Below are 13,928 nucleotides of genomic sequence, written 5' to 3' on the forward strand. Positions count from 1 at the left end.
TCTGTATGCAGCAGAGCGGAAGCGGAAGCGGCGTGGCCCCGCCCGCGGGGCGCAGCGCCCCTCCCGCCCGGGCGGCGACGCGGCGTTCCCGGCAGCGGCTCCCTTCGCGCTGCCCGCCATGGACGCGCGGGCGGCGGGGCCGGGTAAGGGGGCGCGGGCGGCGGCAGGGCGGTCCCGCGGGCACGGGCGGAGTGGCCGAGCGGCGCGTGGGGCCGGTGGGGCCGCGGCTCCCGCTCCCCCGGGCCTTGCCGTCCTGCCCAAGCCGGCGGGAGGAGCGCCCCAGCCACGCGGGTTGGGGAGGGAACGGTGCAAACAGCGGTATGGCTGGAGGTGAGGCGTTCGCCGTTCCTCCCGGGGTACCGGGGCTTGGCACGTCCCAGCCCTGCTGCCTGAAATCCCGCTGGGCTCCGGCGAGCTCGGCATCACCGTGTTGTTTCATACGGCAGCTCCCTCCCGAGACTGTTTTACGCTGTCTAGAAAAGATGTCTGAGTGTGTCGGCCTCTTTCATAAACAAATCTGCAAGTAGGAGGAAGCTGGTTGAAGTTGTGTATTGTCCTGCGTACCTGTACCCACGCGCAGAACGGGGACAGAGATGCTGGTGCCAGGGGTGCGCCTGTGGTGGTGCGTCCCGGGCCTGTCCGAGGACAGCCCGCTATCTCCCTGTGCCGAGGCTTTGTCAGTGTTGTGACTATCAGGGCCTAATACTTTTCTAATTAAAGAAGGTAAGGCTATCTTATAAAAGGCGGTTGTCCTGATTGGTGGTGGGGTCATGCGAACGAGGCAGCTGGAAGGCTGCAGTGGCTGTTCTTTGACAGCTGAATCTGTACTCTGTGAACTAAGGCCCAGTGACTTTGCCTTTGAGATTCCAAACTCGGGAAGAACATGAAACCTAGAGTGATCCTGAAACTTGTCAGTCTGTATTCCCGCTTTCCTCACAGAATTCGTTTACTCTGGTAGGATGTCGAGGCCGGTGTCCCCAGGTAGAAGTCACGTCTGTAATGTACTCTCAGTGCTGGTTACAGGAGGTCATGGCATCAGTCTGTGGGAGAGATGAAAGCTGCTGGGCCAGGCATGTAATGTAGAGACCCATCCATATGGCAAGCGAGCGTAGCCCTGAGGCCTTCATGTGGGTGCGTGGCCCTCACTGGCTTCTCCCCCAGGATTCTCCCCAGCCAAGGCTCAAGGCTAGCCCTGGAAAGGAGTGGAAGAACCTGGACTGTTGCCATCAGCAGTGTGTTGTGTCCTGCAGCTCGGGTGGGTGGCTGGGGGTTGCAGAGGCTCTGAGCACTGTACCACCTGGCACAGTCCCCTACTCCCTTCGGCTTGCGCTGAGGGGCCTCTCGCATAAGGCCGTTCATGTCTCCACCCCAGGGTCTGGCTTGGCTATTTAATGCTGGAAAGCAATCTGAAGTATTTTTATACACAGGTTATACAATGCACATATGCACAGTATGCAACAGCATCCAGAGCAACTACCAATGCCAATAAAAAATATCACTGCTCTTCCAATTCAGTTGCATGAGGCTTTATAGAATGGGATTGGCAGGAAAAATACTCTCTGAGAGTTCCTTGAAGCACAAATGTTGGAAATTTGTATTTTAGAGTCATTCAGAAGCAGTGGTGTTCTATTTGAAATTCCATAGTGGAATAATATTTCTGTCTCTATAAGTAGTCTTAGCTCAGGAGAACTGTTGAATTTTTATTTGACTGTAGGCCCTAAGGGGAAATTCATTGCCCTGTTTATAATGTTTAATTTATTGTAATGAAAAATACATTTTTTTATGACAAAGAACACTTCTTTGTCTCTCAGATTTGTCAAGTCTTCAAAAGAGCTTTCTGTTCCCACAAATTGTATTTTTTAAAAAGAGAGTTTTTCAAAAGGCTTAACTGAAAACTTATTACTGAACTGTGTATTTTTTGCCTTGTCACAAAAGCTTACACGTCACTTCTTTAAATTTGTACTTTGTATTTTCACAGCCTCAGTCCTAGAGGTTTTTTTGAATCACTTCTATGCAGCAAAGTAAAAGTTGCTGTTGTGTCCCTTACCTATTTTTTCAGTTCCAAGAACACCACATTTAGTTCTATGTTCTAGATGTTTCCTGCCAATATCTTAAGATAAAGTGGTTCTTTTAATTTGTCACTATGTAAATTTTTATGTGAGTCAAAACATCATCTTCTCAGCTCATCTAGAAGTAAAAGGGGGGTGGGAAACCCCAAAATGAAGAGGGTCATGCTAGACAAAAAAAAAAATATTCACACTGAAATTCTGCATCGGGATGCAAGAGGACAGAGTGGCAGCTTCAGTAATTTTTTTAAGCCATTCAGAGCATAAGCTCTGCTCTGACTGTGGCAAGGTGACAGCAGGGTTCAGATTTTGTATCTAAGGAGTTGCCATAGAGAGAAGCCTCTGTAAAAAGGAAAAAGGGAGATGGTGCAATTCCCACAGCTAGACCAGCATCTTTTAAATTAGTCAGCATTTCTGTGCCTAAGGGTAAGCAGTTCAAACTTGGGTTTTGAGAAGTGATGTGCTTCAGGAGCAGGTCTCCTTCCAAATTAGTGCCCATCCTTATCTGTACATTTTCCTGTTAGTTATTTAGAAATGAGACAGACAACGAGGAGAAGAAAAAGATGAAGCGTGAAAGGCTAAGAAATCGTTTAATTCAGACCATCAGGTGTTTCTGTAGGAGTAAAAAGAACACAGGATTATACATTAAGAATTAATGCAATTATAATATTATTTTCATTTAATATAACCTCTTGTGTTGAAATGACTAAGAACCTACACCAAAGGAGAAAACTAAATTGAAGGGTTATATGAGGAAGAAAAAACCTACCTTTCCCCTGTTCATACTTTCCTATTATTTATTCTTCTTCATTCAGCCCTCTGGAGAAACCTATAAATAAACAGAAACCGGCTTTGTAACAGTTCACATCTGAAGGCTTGCTTCAAAAAGGCACTTCTGCTGCCAGCTGTACAAATACAGGGAGCACGGCAGGTGATTTTCTTGCTAGAAGGGTTCAGAAACCCAAGCAGGACCATTTTGTTGCTGGTCTGTGCAGCGAGGGATTGCAGTCGTTTGTGCCAGTGACTGTGGCTTTTTATGCTTTTGGTTGAACTTGATAGCAAGGACGTTTGTTCTCAGCAAAGTTTTTGAATCTCAAGAAAAAGCAGGAACCCCTGTGGTTCAAATTCACAAAATCCATAGGGGAAAAAAGGGAACAGATCAGTAACTGGAGATGAAACATGTCTTTCATGCTCTCACTGCTCTTTGAGCATCCATGAGCAGTGACAGTTTCCAAGAGCCTGCATTGTGGCTGTGTCACTTTGATGACCACACATTGAACGTGCCGAGAGCTCCATTCTGTGCGCGCAGCTCCCAGGGAAGTCTCACACATTGCTGTGGTACAGGGAATGTGGAATAAATGGTCCTGCGGTGCCAGCGTGGGTGCTGGGTTTAGGTGAGAGGAAGTTTCCTGGCTCTGGGCAGAGGTGTGGGCTGCGTCAGCGGTGGCAGAGCAGCGCCGGGCTGGTCCCTGCCTGCGGGAAGGCAGTGTGTCACCATGGGAATCATAGAATGGTTTGGGTTGGAAGGGACCTTAAAAGATCCTCCAGTTCCAAGGCCCCTGTGATGCGTAGGGACACCTCCCACTGGCTCAGGCTGCCCAAGGCCCCATCCAACCTGGCCTTGAACCCCTCCAGGGATGGGGCAGCCACAGCTTCCCTGGGCAGCCAGTGCCAGGGCCTCACCACTGTCATGGTGAAGAAATTCCTCATTGTGTCTAGTATAAATCTTCCCCCGTCCAATTTAAAGCCGTTCCCCCTTGTCCTATCACTACAGGCCCTTGTAAAATATGAGTCCCCAGCTTTCTTGTAGCCCCTTTCAGGCACTGGAAGGTCGCTATGAGGACTCCCCGGAGCCTTTTCTTCTCCAGGCTGTACAACCTCAACTCCCTCAGCTTGTATGGGAGGTGCTCCAGGCCCCTGATCATCTTCGTGGCTCCCTCTGGACCTGTTCCAACAGCTCCATCTCCTCTTACGTTGGGGATTCCGGACCTGGACCAGGGCTGCAGGCGGGGTCTCACCGAGCACGGCAGAGGTGCAGGATCCCTTCCCTCTCCCCGCGCTGCCTTGGATGCGGCCCGCGACACGCTTGGCTCTGGGCTGCGGGCTCCTCGCTCAGCGCCGCCACACACGGAACAGCCTGCAGCCTCCCTCCCGACAGCCGGCCACGAGCATTTCTCGAGGCATGGGGCGGGGCCGGCCCGAGCGCGGCCGGAAGTTCCCGAGGCCGCTCGGGTCAGGGAGCCGAAGTTTCCAGAGGCCGCTCGGGTCAGGGAGCCGAAGGTTCCCGAGGCCGCTCGGGTACGGAGCCGAAGGTTCCCGAGCGCGCTCGGGTCAGGAAGCCGGGGCGGGGGCGGCGCCCGAGCGGGAGGCGCGCTGGGCCCGTGCGCAGGTAACGCGGCCCCTTGGGGCCCTGGGCGGGGGGAGGCGGTTACCGGGCTGCAGACATACGGGGAGAGGTAGGTTCTGCAGGCGAGCACCGCGGCGTTTCGGGTACCCCGGGGTGCGGAGACGGAGGTGGTCTGGCCCCTAGAACGACAGAAGCGCTTGGGTGGAAAAGACCTTTTGGATCATCCACCCTATAAACCAAACCCCTGAGCCCCCCCTCTGCCTCAACAACCTGGGGGGTGAACGACTCCCTCGGAACGTTCTATGGAGTATTTTCACCATTAAAAATAACCTTTAAAGCCTTTAACTTTGCATCTTCTTGGTTTCCAGATTTACCTGATCCGCTGTTGAATCAGATAAGCAGGTGTTTCTCTGTTCTTCACCTGTAAACACAGAATATCTATTCAGGATTGCATGTACCTCCTGTAGAATGGACAAGTAACAATAAGAAACAAATTTACAGAGTGCTAGAGCGTATAAGCTTATGAATCGTATCTTAGATTTGTTGTTTTCAAAAGGAGCAATAAACAGAAAATGTCAGAATGTCACGCGGTTAAAACCGTAAGTCTGTGTTTTTATTAATTTGGTGTCTTTTACTATCTCTTCATAGGAATGGAGGGGAAAAAACTGATTTCTGCAACAGACGCACAGTATTCTAGTGTGCTCCTTCAGTCTTTGAATGAACAACGTGACCATGGACTGTTTTGTGATGTTACTGTCATTGTGGAGGACCGGAAATTTCGAGCTCACAGAAACATCCTTTCGGCCTCAAGCACCTATTTTCACCAACTTTTCTCAATGGCTGGGCAAGTGGTTGAACTGAGCTTTGTAAGAGCAGAAATTTTTGCAGAAATTCTAAACTATATTTATAGCTCCAAAATAATCAGCATTCGATCCGATTTACTTGATGAACTGATTAAGTCAGGGCAACAGCTGGGTGTTAAATTCATAGCTGATCTGGGTGTATCTCCATCTGAAGCAACAACTGTGCCAGGCCAGGTCAAAGGCGGTGCTTCAGGAACTTCAGCTTCTACTCCAGGTCAAAAAGATGCTGAAACACAAGTATCTGTTATTAGGCCAGAGGGTCCAGAGGTAACAGATGGGATGCCGGTTATAACACAGTCATTCTCCTTACATGGCATAGAATATGCCACCACAAAGATTACAGTGAGCGATTCAGATGATGAGGATGATGATGTAATTTTTTGCTCTGAGCTCGTTCCTCCAAAAGAATGTACTAAAGATAAAAATGCTGCAACCCAGAACCAGCTTTGCCCAAGTCCAGCTGGAATTTCTGACCAGAAATCTTGTGGCAGTGGTGGTTCTCCCCATTTGACAAGCACAGCAGCAGCTCAAAGACTCGCTTCATCTGCCAGTCAGCTAAGCCCAAACCAAACACAGCCGAGTGCCGAATCACTTGTCTCTGCGACACTGCAGCATTTAACTCCTAATATCATTGTACTAAATAAGCCTCTGCTTAACTCGTCGCTCAGTGCCGGCCCCTCGCATCAAACGCACGTGACCCCGACAATTAATTTGCTTGAGGAGAACCAGCAGCCATCTGATAAAGGCTCCTCAGCTGAAGTGGAAACAACTGCTGTGGATGATGAAGAGGTTGTTGAAGATGATGTTGATATCATTAGCTCCTCTAGTCCTGGTTCGGTAAGCAGTAGCTCTTTGGTTCAGCAATCTTCTGTACCCAAGGCAGCAGACGCTGAAGGATCAGGCGTACAGAAAAAACAGGTTGTTACATTTTCACAAGAGACATCTTCTAAACCTGGAGAATTTAAAATAAAGATCTCAGATGTCCGTACTGGAAACAACAAGGAAGCCAATTCAGGCACAGCATCAACACACGTGGCAGAAGGGCAGAAAATCATAACGTTAGATACAGCAACAGAAATAGAAGGCTTGTCCACAGGCTGTAAGGTTTATGCAAACATTGGTGAGGATACATATGACATAGTCATTCCTGTAAAGGGTGATTCTGAGGAAGGCGAAGCCAAAGCTGATGAAACTCCCAGAACATCTGGTGGTGATTCTGCAAACAGGAAACGCATGAAAGTAAAACACGATGACCATTACGAGCTCATTGTGGATGGAAGAGTCTACTACATTTGTATTGTGTGTAAGAGATCATATGCCTGTCTGACAAGTTTACGGAGACATTTTAATGTTCATTCCTGGGAGAAAAAGTATCCGTGTCGATATTGTGACAAAGTTTTTGCTCTTGCAGAATATCGTACAAAGCATGAAATTCACCACACTGGTGAGCGAAGGTACCAGTGCTTGACCTGTGGCAAATCTTTCATCAACTACCAAATTACGGCATCCCACATAAGATCAGCTCATAGCCAAGACCCTTCTGGAGATAACAAGCTTTATCGATTGCATCCTTGCAGGTCTTTGCAGATCAGACAGTATGCGTATATTACTGATCGCTCAAGCAGCGTACCAGGAATAAATGAGGGTGGAATTGTTTATCGTGTTGGGGCAGGGAAGGATGGTGCCGAAGGAACAACATCTAACTCTCCAGCCAAACAAATGAGCTGGGAAGACATTTTCATTCCACAGGGAAATGAAGCAACTTTTAAACAAAATCCATCAGAGGGAAGTACTGAATTTGAGTTTGTAATACCAGAATCTTACTGAATGCTGGAAAAAAGGATTCGGTGCAGAAATATTGCAGCTGTTTTAAATGACTGTTAAAATCACTATAAAATTAAAAAGATGTTAAAGTCAAAACAAGTTCACTGGTTCTGCCAAGTCATCAAATGGTAGTGCTTGGATAGATCATGAGTAGCTGCAAATGATTTGTGGAAGCTATTAATCTGAAAGTTCACTTGAGAGTAAGACATTTCCAATGCTGGCAGTGTTTTCTGGTCTTTTAATTTTGATCAAATTGTGGGGATTTCTAGCTTGAAAAGGCACCATTTCTTCTGAAGAGCTAGAAATCTCTTCTAAAGTAATTGAGGTATTTCCTGTACCCATTCTTACTAATGTAAACCCTTTCTTTCACGTTAGCACTTTAATGCTGAATTGTGTTTAGACGTTAACCAAGAAAACGGTCAGATTTTTCATCGTGGTCTCTTGAATACAGAACCATTCTTTAACAAAAATCCCACAACTCATATTTATTTTTGTGAACAGTGCGTTACTGCAGGGGTCCAAAATAACTGATCCAGTAGTTTGGAGTAGTGTATTTTTGAACTAGCATCTTAGTTCTGCTTTTATAAGCACTATGAATTGTGTCTTCATGCAAACAATCTTGCCAACAATAGGGCTAACCTGAAGAAACATGATTAATGCTTGGCAGCATGGCGAGCAGAGCATTCACTGTCTGGACCATTATGTTTTACTCTTTGCTATGCGCTTATCCCCCACCCCAAAAGCTCAATGGTGAAGAAGCACTTAGGAAGGAGGTAATTTTGCCTATTCAAAGCCTAAGGAATAATGTTAGGTTTTCTTTCTACTGGAAAAGATGCCAGTAGTTAGTTTGGAATAAAGTGCTGTTCCTTTTTTTGCTCTTCAAGGGCTTCAGTCTGGTATTTAAAAAAAAGTAAAGCTTACGATAAAAGTAATACTTTTTTAGCTGAAGGCTTTGAAATTTAGCTCTCAAAGCTATGAAAAAATCCAAGTGCTGTATCAGTTTAGGACTGAGGCGGCTGAGGATCTTGTATGCTTATGTGGCCAGATCTTTAAGTAAAACAGGGATTTAGATTTCACCCCCCAACCATTTTCAGGGTGTTGAAATATGAAGACTAAGGTATCAAAAATACCCTCCATCCATCGTAATCCAAAGCATCACTTCTCTGCAGTTGTGTAGTCATCATCTGTTTTCAGTTTTGGGTTTATTGTCCTTTTTTTTCCCCCTCCTTGCAGCTGGTCCTGGTTTAGGCACTTAGAAGATAAATTAGATGTCCATCTTGAACAGGCAACAGTAGATCTGAGAGAAACAAACAGCTGTTTACCAGAGTCATAGTTTAGCATTTCAGGTTTAGTGACTTTTTGTAAATGGTTAATACGAAAACTGCTCAAGTCCTAGAGATGACTTGACATTGTTGTGCATAGTACTAGTTAGCTATTGTAACTTTTCATGGCTTAAATTACTGGTAAAGGTTTTTCTTTTCTTTTTCATGTTTTAAATAAGCATCTTGATTGTATGACGTTCAAGGTTAAGGTTTTGGACATACAGTGCTCTAGACAGAAAGACATTTAAATGGTTCAAACACAACTTGTGCTATAAAATAGGGTACCAGAAATCTATATGAGGAATGATGGGAGAAAGAGGAGGATTTGTTCACCTTATGCATGTAATGCTCAGCACTTCTGTTTGGTAGGCTGGAAATGTGATACACATGGTCATTTTCAGATCAGATTGCAGACCCTTTTGAATATAATGGAGTGGTTTTCACATCTTACAGGCTGGGTGCTGTCCGAGATGGCGTTTCAGGAGTCGAATGTAATCCTCCTAAGACCTAGGGACTGATTGCCTGTGTTGGCACAAGTAGCCGTGACGTAGCCGAGCTGGCTGTGTGCTGGATGGAGAGTTCCCAAACTTTTTGTCAGGGAAATACAAAGTTATGTTTGTTTTTGCCATGACATATCTGGACTTAAGCGAAGTGTACATTCAGTAATAATTAAACATAATAGCTATCAGTATTTGCTGCTGATATATTTAAAACTTTAAATTAAACTGTGCCTACTAAAGGTCTCTTTTTGGAGGAAAACTGGAAAATTAGGGCTTTGTAACTATTTTGCTAGAAGACTCGTGCTTGCATGTCTCAGGGTCTTCAAGTTTCCTTGGAAGTGATTTTTTTTTGATATCCGAAGTCCAGAGGTCATGTAAAGCATTTTTTAATTTCATTTCCAATATTTATTGGTTTGGAATCACGTTAAATCCATTCTTAAACTTTTTGTGGGGCCATGGGCTTTTATATATTTGGGGTTTTGTTTGTTTTTGTAAACACTTAGCTTACAGTTTAACTTAATGGAAAACCTTATGTAAATACCGAGAAATTGGCTTTGGGGTAATGGAAAAAGAAGATGGAATCTAAAAAAAGCATTTATATAAAAATAAAAAAATTAAACAGAGTATGGTAAAAACCTCACGGTCATTTATACGCATATAAAAATGTTAACGGATCTGCTGCAAAATATGATGATGGTGGCTGAATCCTCACTGTCTGGTTTCTTTGGGGATTCTTGCCATAGCATTCCATTTGTGAATTAAAAAACTATTGAGATAACAATTGCCTGCTTATTTATTTTGTACTGTTAAGGCATGCAGCTTATAAAAAGATGCAGAAGCTGACAACAATATACACTGACCATTGGCTCTACAGCTATTGCCTAGGAACTGCTCTCACGAAACGTTGATCGCTTTTGCCAGATCTGTAATGTATATAAGTTGTACAGTCTTCCCTTAACATACTTTTTAAAGTTGTGTTCTACTTTTCATTAATCAATACTCGATATTAGTTCTTAGAGCTTTCTATGGCAAAAATAAAGAATTTAAATTCTAAAAAGAGATGTAGCATGTTTCTTTTTAACAACAGCTCAACTTCTAACATGTTACATTACCAACAGTTTGTAACTTCCTTTTCCAGGTCTTTGGGAACAGCAGGGAATTCCGGGGTGTGTGCATGTGTGTTTATTTAGGGCTTAGGTTTTTTTGTGGGTTGGTTGGTTTGGTTTGGTTTTGTTTTGGTTTTTTTTTGGTTGAGCATTTTGCAAGAAAGCAAATTAGGTGAAAAACATAGTGATGTGAATTCTTATCCAAGTGTTGTGATAGACACTTGTGGAAGAGACAGAGCTACTGTGGAACAGTCTGTCCCACCCCTGCTTTCATTGCAAATGAACAAGAACTCAAGAATTTGCCAGGTGAGCAGCACAGTGCATTTCAGCTAACCCATGGCAGGGACTTCTCTTCTTACCAGGTTGCTGGCTAGTTAGATTGTTGGTGAACTATGGCTATCACTGAGAAAACTAGTTACTTCAGACAGGCTTCTTATGACAGGTAAGGAATGCAGTTTAACGTATCCAGTGATGTTTCAGATACTTTTGTCTCCTTGGCGTAGGGTTTGCACCTACTTCTGCTAACATCGAAGAGCAGCTGGCATCATCAGGACAGAATTAGGCCCAAAGTAATACAGCAAATGTGAAAAGAAGTAAAGGAAACATGGACACTGCACTGGCTGGATTATTGGCCTCTGTTAACTCAAAAATCAGCAGTACCGACTTTACAGTGACTGATGTCAGGGCACCTTGTTATGTGGGTAAAACTGCAGAACCATGGCTTGTGGAGGTATCTGGGGCTTTTAAACACAGGACTCAAAAGAAGGTGTCTCTGGCTAATCCTGGCAGAAATACCACTTCCCATGACAGCAAATACACTTCTTTTTTTAACGCACAATGTTATTTTACTGGAGTTCCTCATCTAGCATTAAAGATGCTTGCGAAACAGGGAATCGCTAGAATGTAAAATGCAATTTATAAATGTTTACAAAAGACACAATTTTATTTAACTTTGGTAAAGTAATAAAAGGGTACATATGAGTCACAATCTGGACATTTTCATAAGAAATGATGAATACAGTGCAGAAAGTCGCATTTACATGAAACGCTTAGTTTTACTCAAGCAGAAGGAAACGAGTAATTCAACAGAAAATCCCACCGGTCATTTTTCAAATGTGAAAATGGACTTGTCCTTTTACAGTGAATTTAAAGCAGCAATGTAATTTTTGCTTAACTATTCCGTAGAAAAAAAGGAGAATTTGGATAATTGTATTTCGTATTTGTCAACTCAAAACCAATGACGGATTCATTTCCTAATTGTTTCTCTGCCACCAAGGTCTGTCCCCCTCGGGAGCGTCTTAGTCCTGCCCTGCAGTGTCCCCTAGTCCTTCTAGCCCTATTTAGTTGACAGGCACAAATGGTAGAGAGTGGTTGTCAGAAGTGGGACAGGACTGTTAGCTCTTATTTCAAAGATGCAGCAGTAATGTGTTTTCTGATATTAACTTCACGTGCCCTCCTGATTCTAGTTTTGCGAGGAGTTTTCTCACGAGAAGTACTGCCTGTTTTGTCACCGCTCGTGATCTCTTCATCGAGATTTAATTCAAGAAAATGTAATATAAAACAGATGACGCCCCAGTAGATAGATTTATTTCCATTGTGCAAATTTATAGGAGCTGCACTTCAACAATCTAGAGTAAAATGAAGCATCACCAGGGTATGTTCTGTATACACTACTGCTTTAAATCCCATGAGTTATTCCTTTATCCAGCTGTTTATTTTTTCGTTCTTACTGAAGAACAGTTACACTTGCCTCTGGATAAACAGCATCATCCTTTAGCTTAATACACTGGTAAGTATTTGACAGCAGAAATGATAAGGTTAGCACATAGCCTAGCCTAAAGGCTTTGCAAATGCATAGGATTAAAAACAGCACTGTAAAGTGTGGGTGTACTTTGAAAAGTGAGATCAGTGTTTCTTTTTCCATTTTGACAGTATTTCTTTTTTTTTTTTTAAGACTATAGTAGAGAGATGCCACAGTTTAAAATCCAATTGGATTCCTCCCCCAGCATGTATTCCACTTTGAGATTCTAAAAGCCAGATTTAGCTTTTAGATACTGTTTTTTTCTGCATCAGTTGAAAGTAAAGGTATACAATTGAGGATTAGGGTCAACAATCTAAACCAAGGAAATTAAACCTCTAGGAAATAAGGAGTAAAATGTCAATACCTTATTTTTATCCCTGAAGCACGCAGTTGAGAACACTCAGATGGAGCAGCTTGGATCTGAATGCTGTCATCTGAAATCACTTCCCAGAGTAGAACCACACTTTACAGGACAGTGGTCATATAACAAAGCTGACCTTTTGTTATGCAGGATGCATGCAAAATCTGTTGGAATCTAGATCAATCAGCACACTCATCAGCTGAAGATTAAATGAAAGTCACAGCAATAAATGCAAAATCTTATCAGTTTCATCCTATATTACAGGGTGTTGAATTTTATCCATGTGAGACTTAACACTTTGGAGAACTAGTAGTGGATATTCCTTATGTGCAGCCCATAATACAGCTACTAAAACAGTGCTTATTCAGGGTGTTGATTCAGTCCATTAAAAAAGTTAAAAGTACAACCTTAAAAAAAAATTCTGAACAAAACGGAAGGGAAAAAAAAAATAGTACTAATGTTTTCACTGCACTGTTTCAGTGACTTGTGGACTGTTCCTGATGCTCTTTATAGGAATACAAGCAATTAGCACAACACCCAAACTATTTGCCTTCAGCATTACTTACACAGAATTCAGAGAGAGACAACTGCGTTTCACCTCTTATCTTAAGAAGCATCCTGAAATAAAACCAGCTTGCTTATTAAAGCTTTTTCCCCTCAAAAAAATAGCAATATTCCAATTGTTTTGCTAGACATACATGACAATATCCTATTATGTTACATCTTTTCATTAGCGTTGATGTTTGAGACACTGTCGTGCCTTCCCCCAGGATCTTCCCAGTGCCTGGGCTGTAATCAACAAGTGATGTGAGGTTCTGCAGCCCCCAAAAATCCCAGCAACTGAAGCCCCAAGGCCAAACAAAATGTCAAGTCCAGCTGTCTGCAAACACCGTCGCCTTAAACTGATACTCTCCAGCAGCTATTGATCTTGGCTACCCGTACTTCAGCTTGGCACAAGCTGGAGTAAGGCAGACCAGAATCTATCACGTGTTGTATCGCTTTATTAAAAACCAAGGACTACGTGAACCTCATGGTAAAACAAGGAGCCTGGAATTTAGGTCACCTACTCACTGACACTGCAAAACACTAGCAGTATGTCCCTTTCTCATACTCTGTTGCTACACCTCTGAAATAAGTCTCGCAAGAAAGAACAGTCCAATCTAATATCTGCATTGGCAATGATCTCCAGTATCTGCCCTCCCCAGCCCTCCCACAGGAAAATATAAATACAAAATGTTCACAATATTTCAATGGCAAATATTTTCTTTTTCTTCTTTCCCACATTCTTTACGGAGTATAAGGTGGTGGCTTTTCAAAAGGTGGAAAATAGGGTGGCGAGTAACGAGGCGGTGCGTTGGAGGACCACATATAGCTGGGAGACGGTGACACTGACTGGGGGTCATCGGAGAGGCCAGAGGGAGTGGAGGCTGGAAACACGCTGGAATGCTGCAGGGAGACAGCAAGAAGGCTGTAATGTAATCATTTAAAGTAAAAGTCCTTGGTAAAGTAATACGTTGTTACCAAGGAGTGCAAAATTAACATTTCAAGGCTCACTTCTGCAAAATGTATGTAAATACAAGGAAGTATCCAAACAATCTGTTGCAGTCCAGCAAAGCAGAGTCTGTAACAGCTTGGAGCAGTGAGACTCCTTAGACCTGAAACTGAAGAAGGCATTTAAAAACCAACCAACCAACCAAAGGTTGGTCTTACCACTTTTCTGTGCCTGCTGCATTTCACA

At 43.7% G+C, this 13,928-nt stretch overlaps 2 protein-coding genes across 5 annotated transcripts in view; one reads left to right on the forward strand and one right to left on the reverse strand.

Annotated features, from left to right (window-relative positions):
- Window positions 1-13: 13 nt before the first annotated feature.
- On the forward strand, window positions 14-12,609 carry ZBTB33 (zinc finger and BTB domain containing 33). Of its 3 annotated transcripts, none has more exons than XM_054075938.1 (3): window positions 45-143; window positions 3,935-4,455; window positions 5,062-12,609. In XM_054075938.1, the coding sequence occupies exon 3, from the start codon at window positions 5,064-5,066 to the stop codon at window positions 7,101-7,103; it is 2,040 nt and encodes a 679-aa protein (XP_053931913.1). In that variant the 5' UTR covers window positions 45-143; window positions 3,935-4,455; window positions 5,062-5,063; the 3' UTR covers window positions 7,104-12,609. The 3 variants fall into 3 exon arrangements, with proteins under 3 accessions (XP_053931912.1, XP_053931913.1, XP_053931914.1); XM_054075939.1 differs by having other exon boundaries at window positions 3,935-4,098; XM_054075937.1 differs by lacking the exon at window positions 3,935-4,455 and having other exon boundaries at window positions 14-143.
- The window catches only part of TMEM255A (transmembrane protein 255A), a 31,746-nt gene continuing 28,770 nt past the window's right edge, over window positions 10,953-13,928 (reverse strand). For both annotated transcript variants that reach the window (XM_054075941.1, XM_054075940.1), the window contains exon 9: window positions 10,953-13,636. In XM_054075941.1, the coding sequence (XP_053931916.1) occupies window positions 13,478-13,636 (159 nt within the window). In that variant the 3' untranslated portion in view covers window positions 10,953-13,477. The remainder of the gene's footprint in view (window positions 13,637-13,928) is intronic.

The sequence above is a fragment of the Cuculus canorus genome, chromosome 10, assembly GCF_017976375.1.
Source record: "Cuculus canorus isolate bCucCan1 chromosome 10, bCucCan1.pri, whole genome shotgun sequence".
Lineage (NCBI taxonomy): Eukaryota > Metazoa > Chordata > Aves > Cuculiformes > Cuculidae > Cuculus > Cuculus canorus.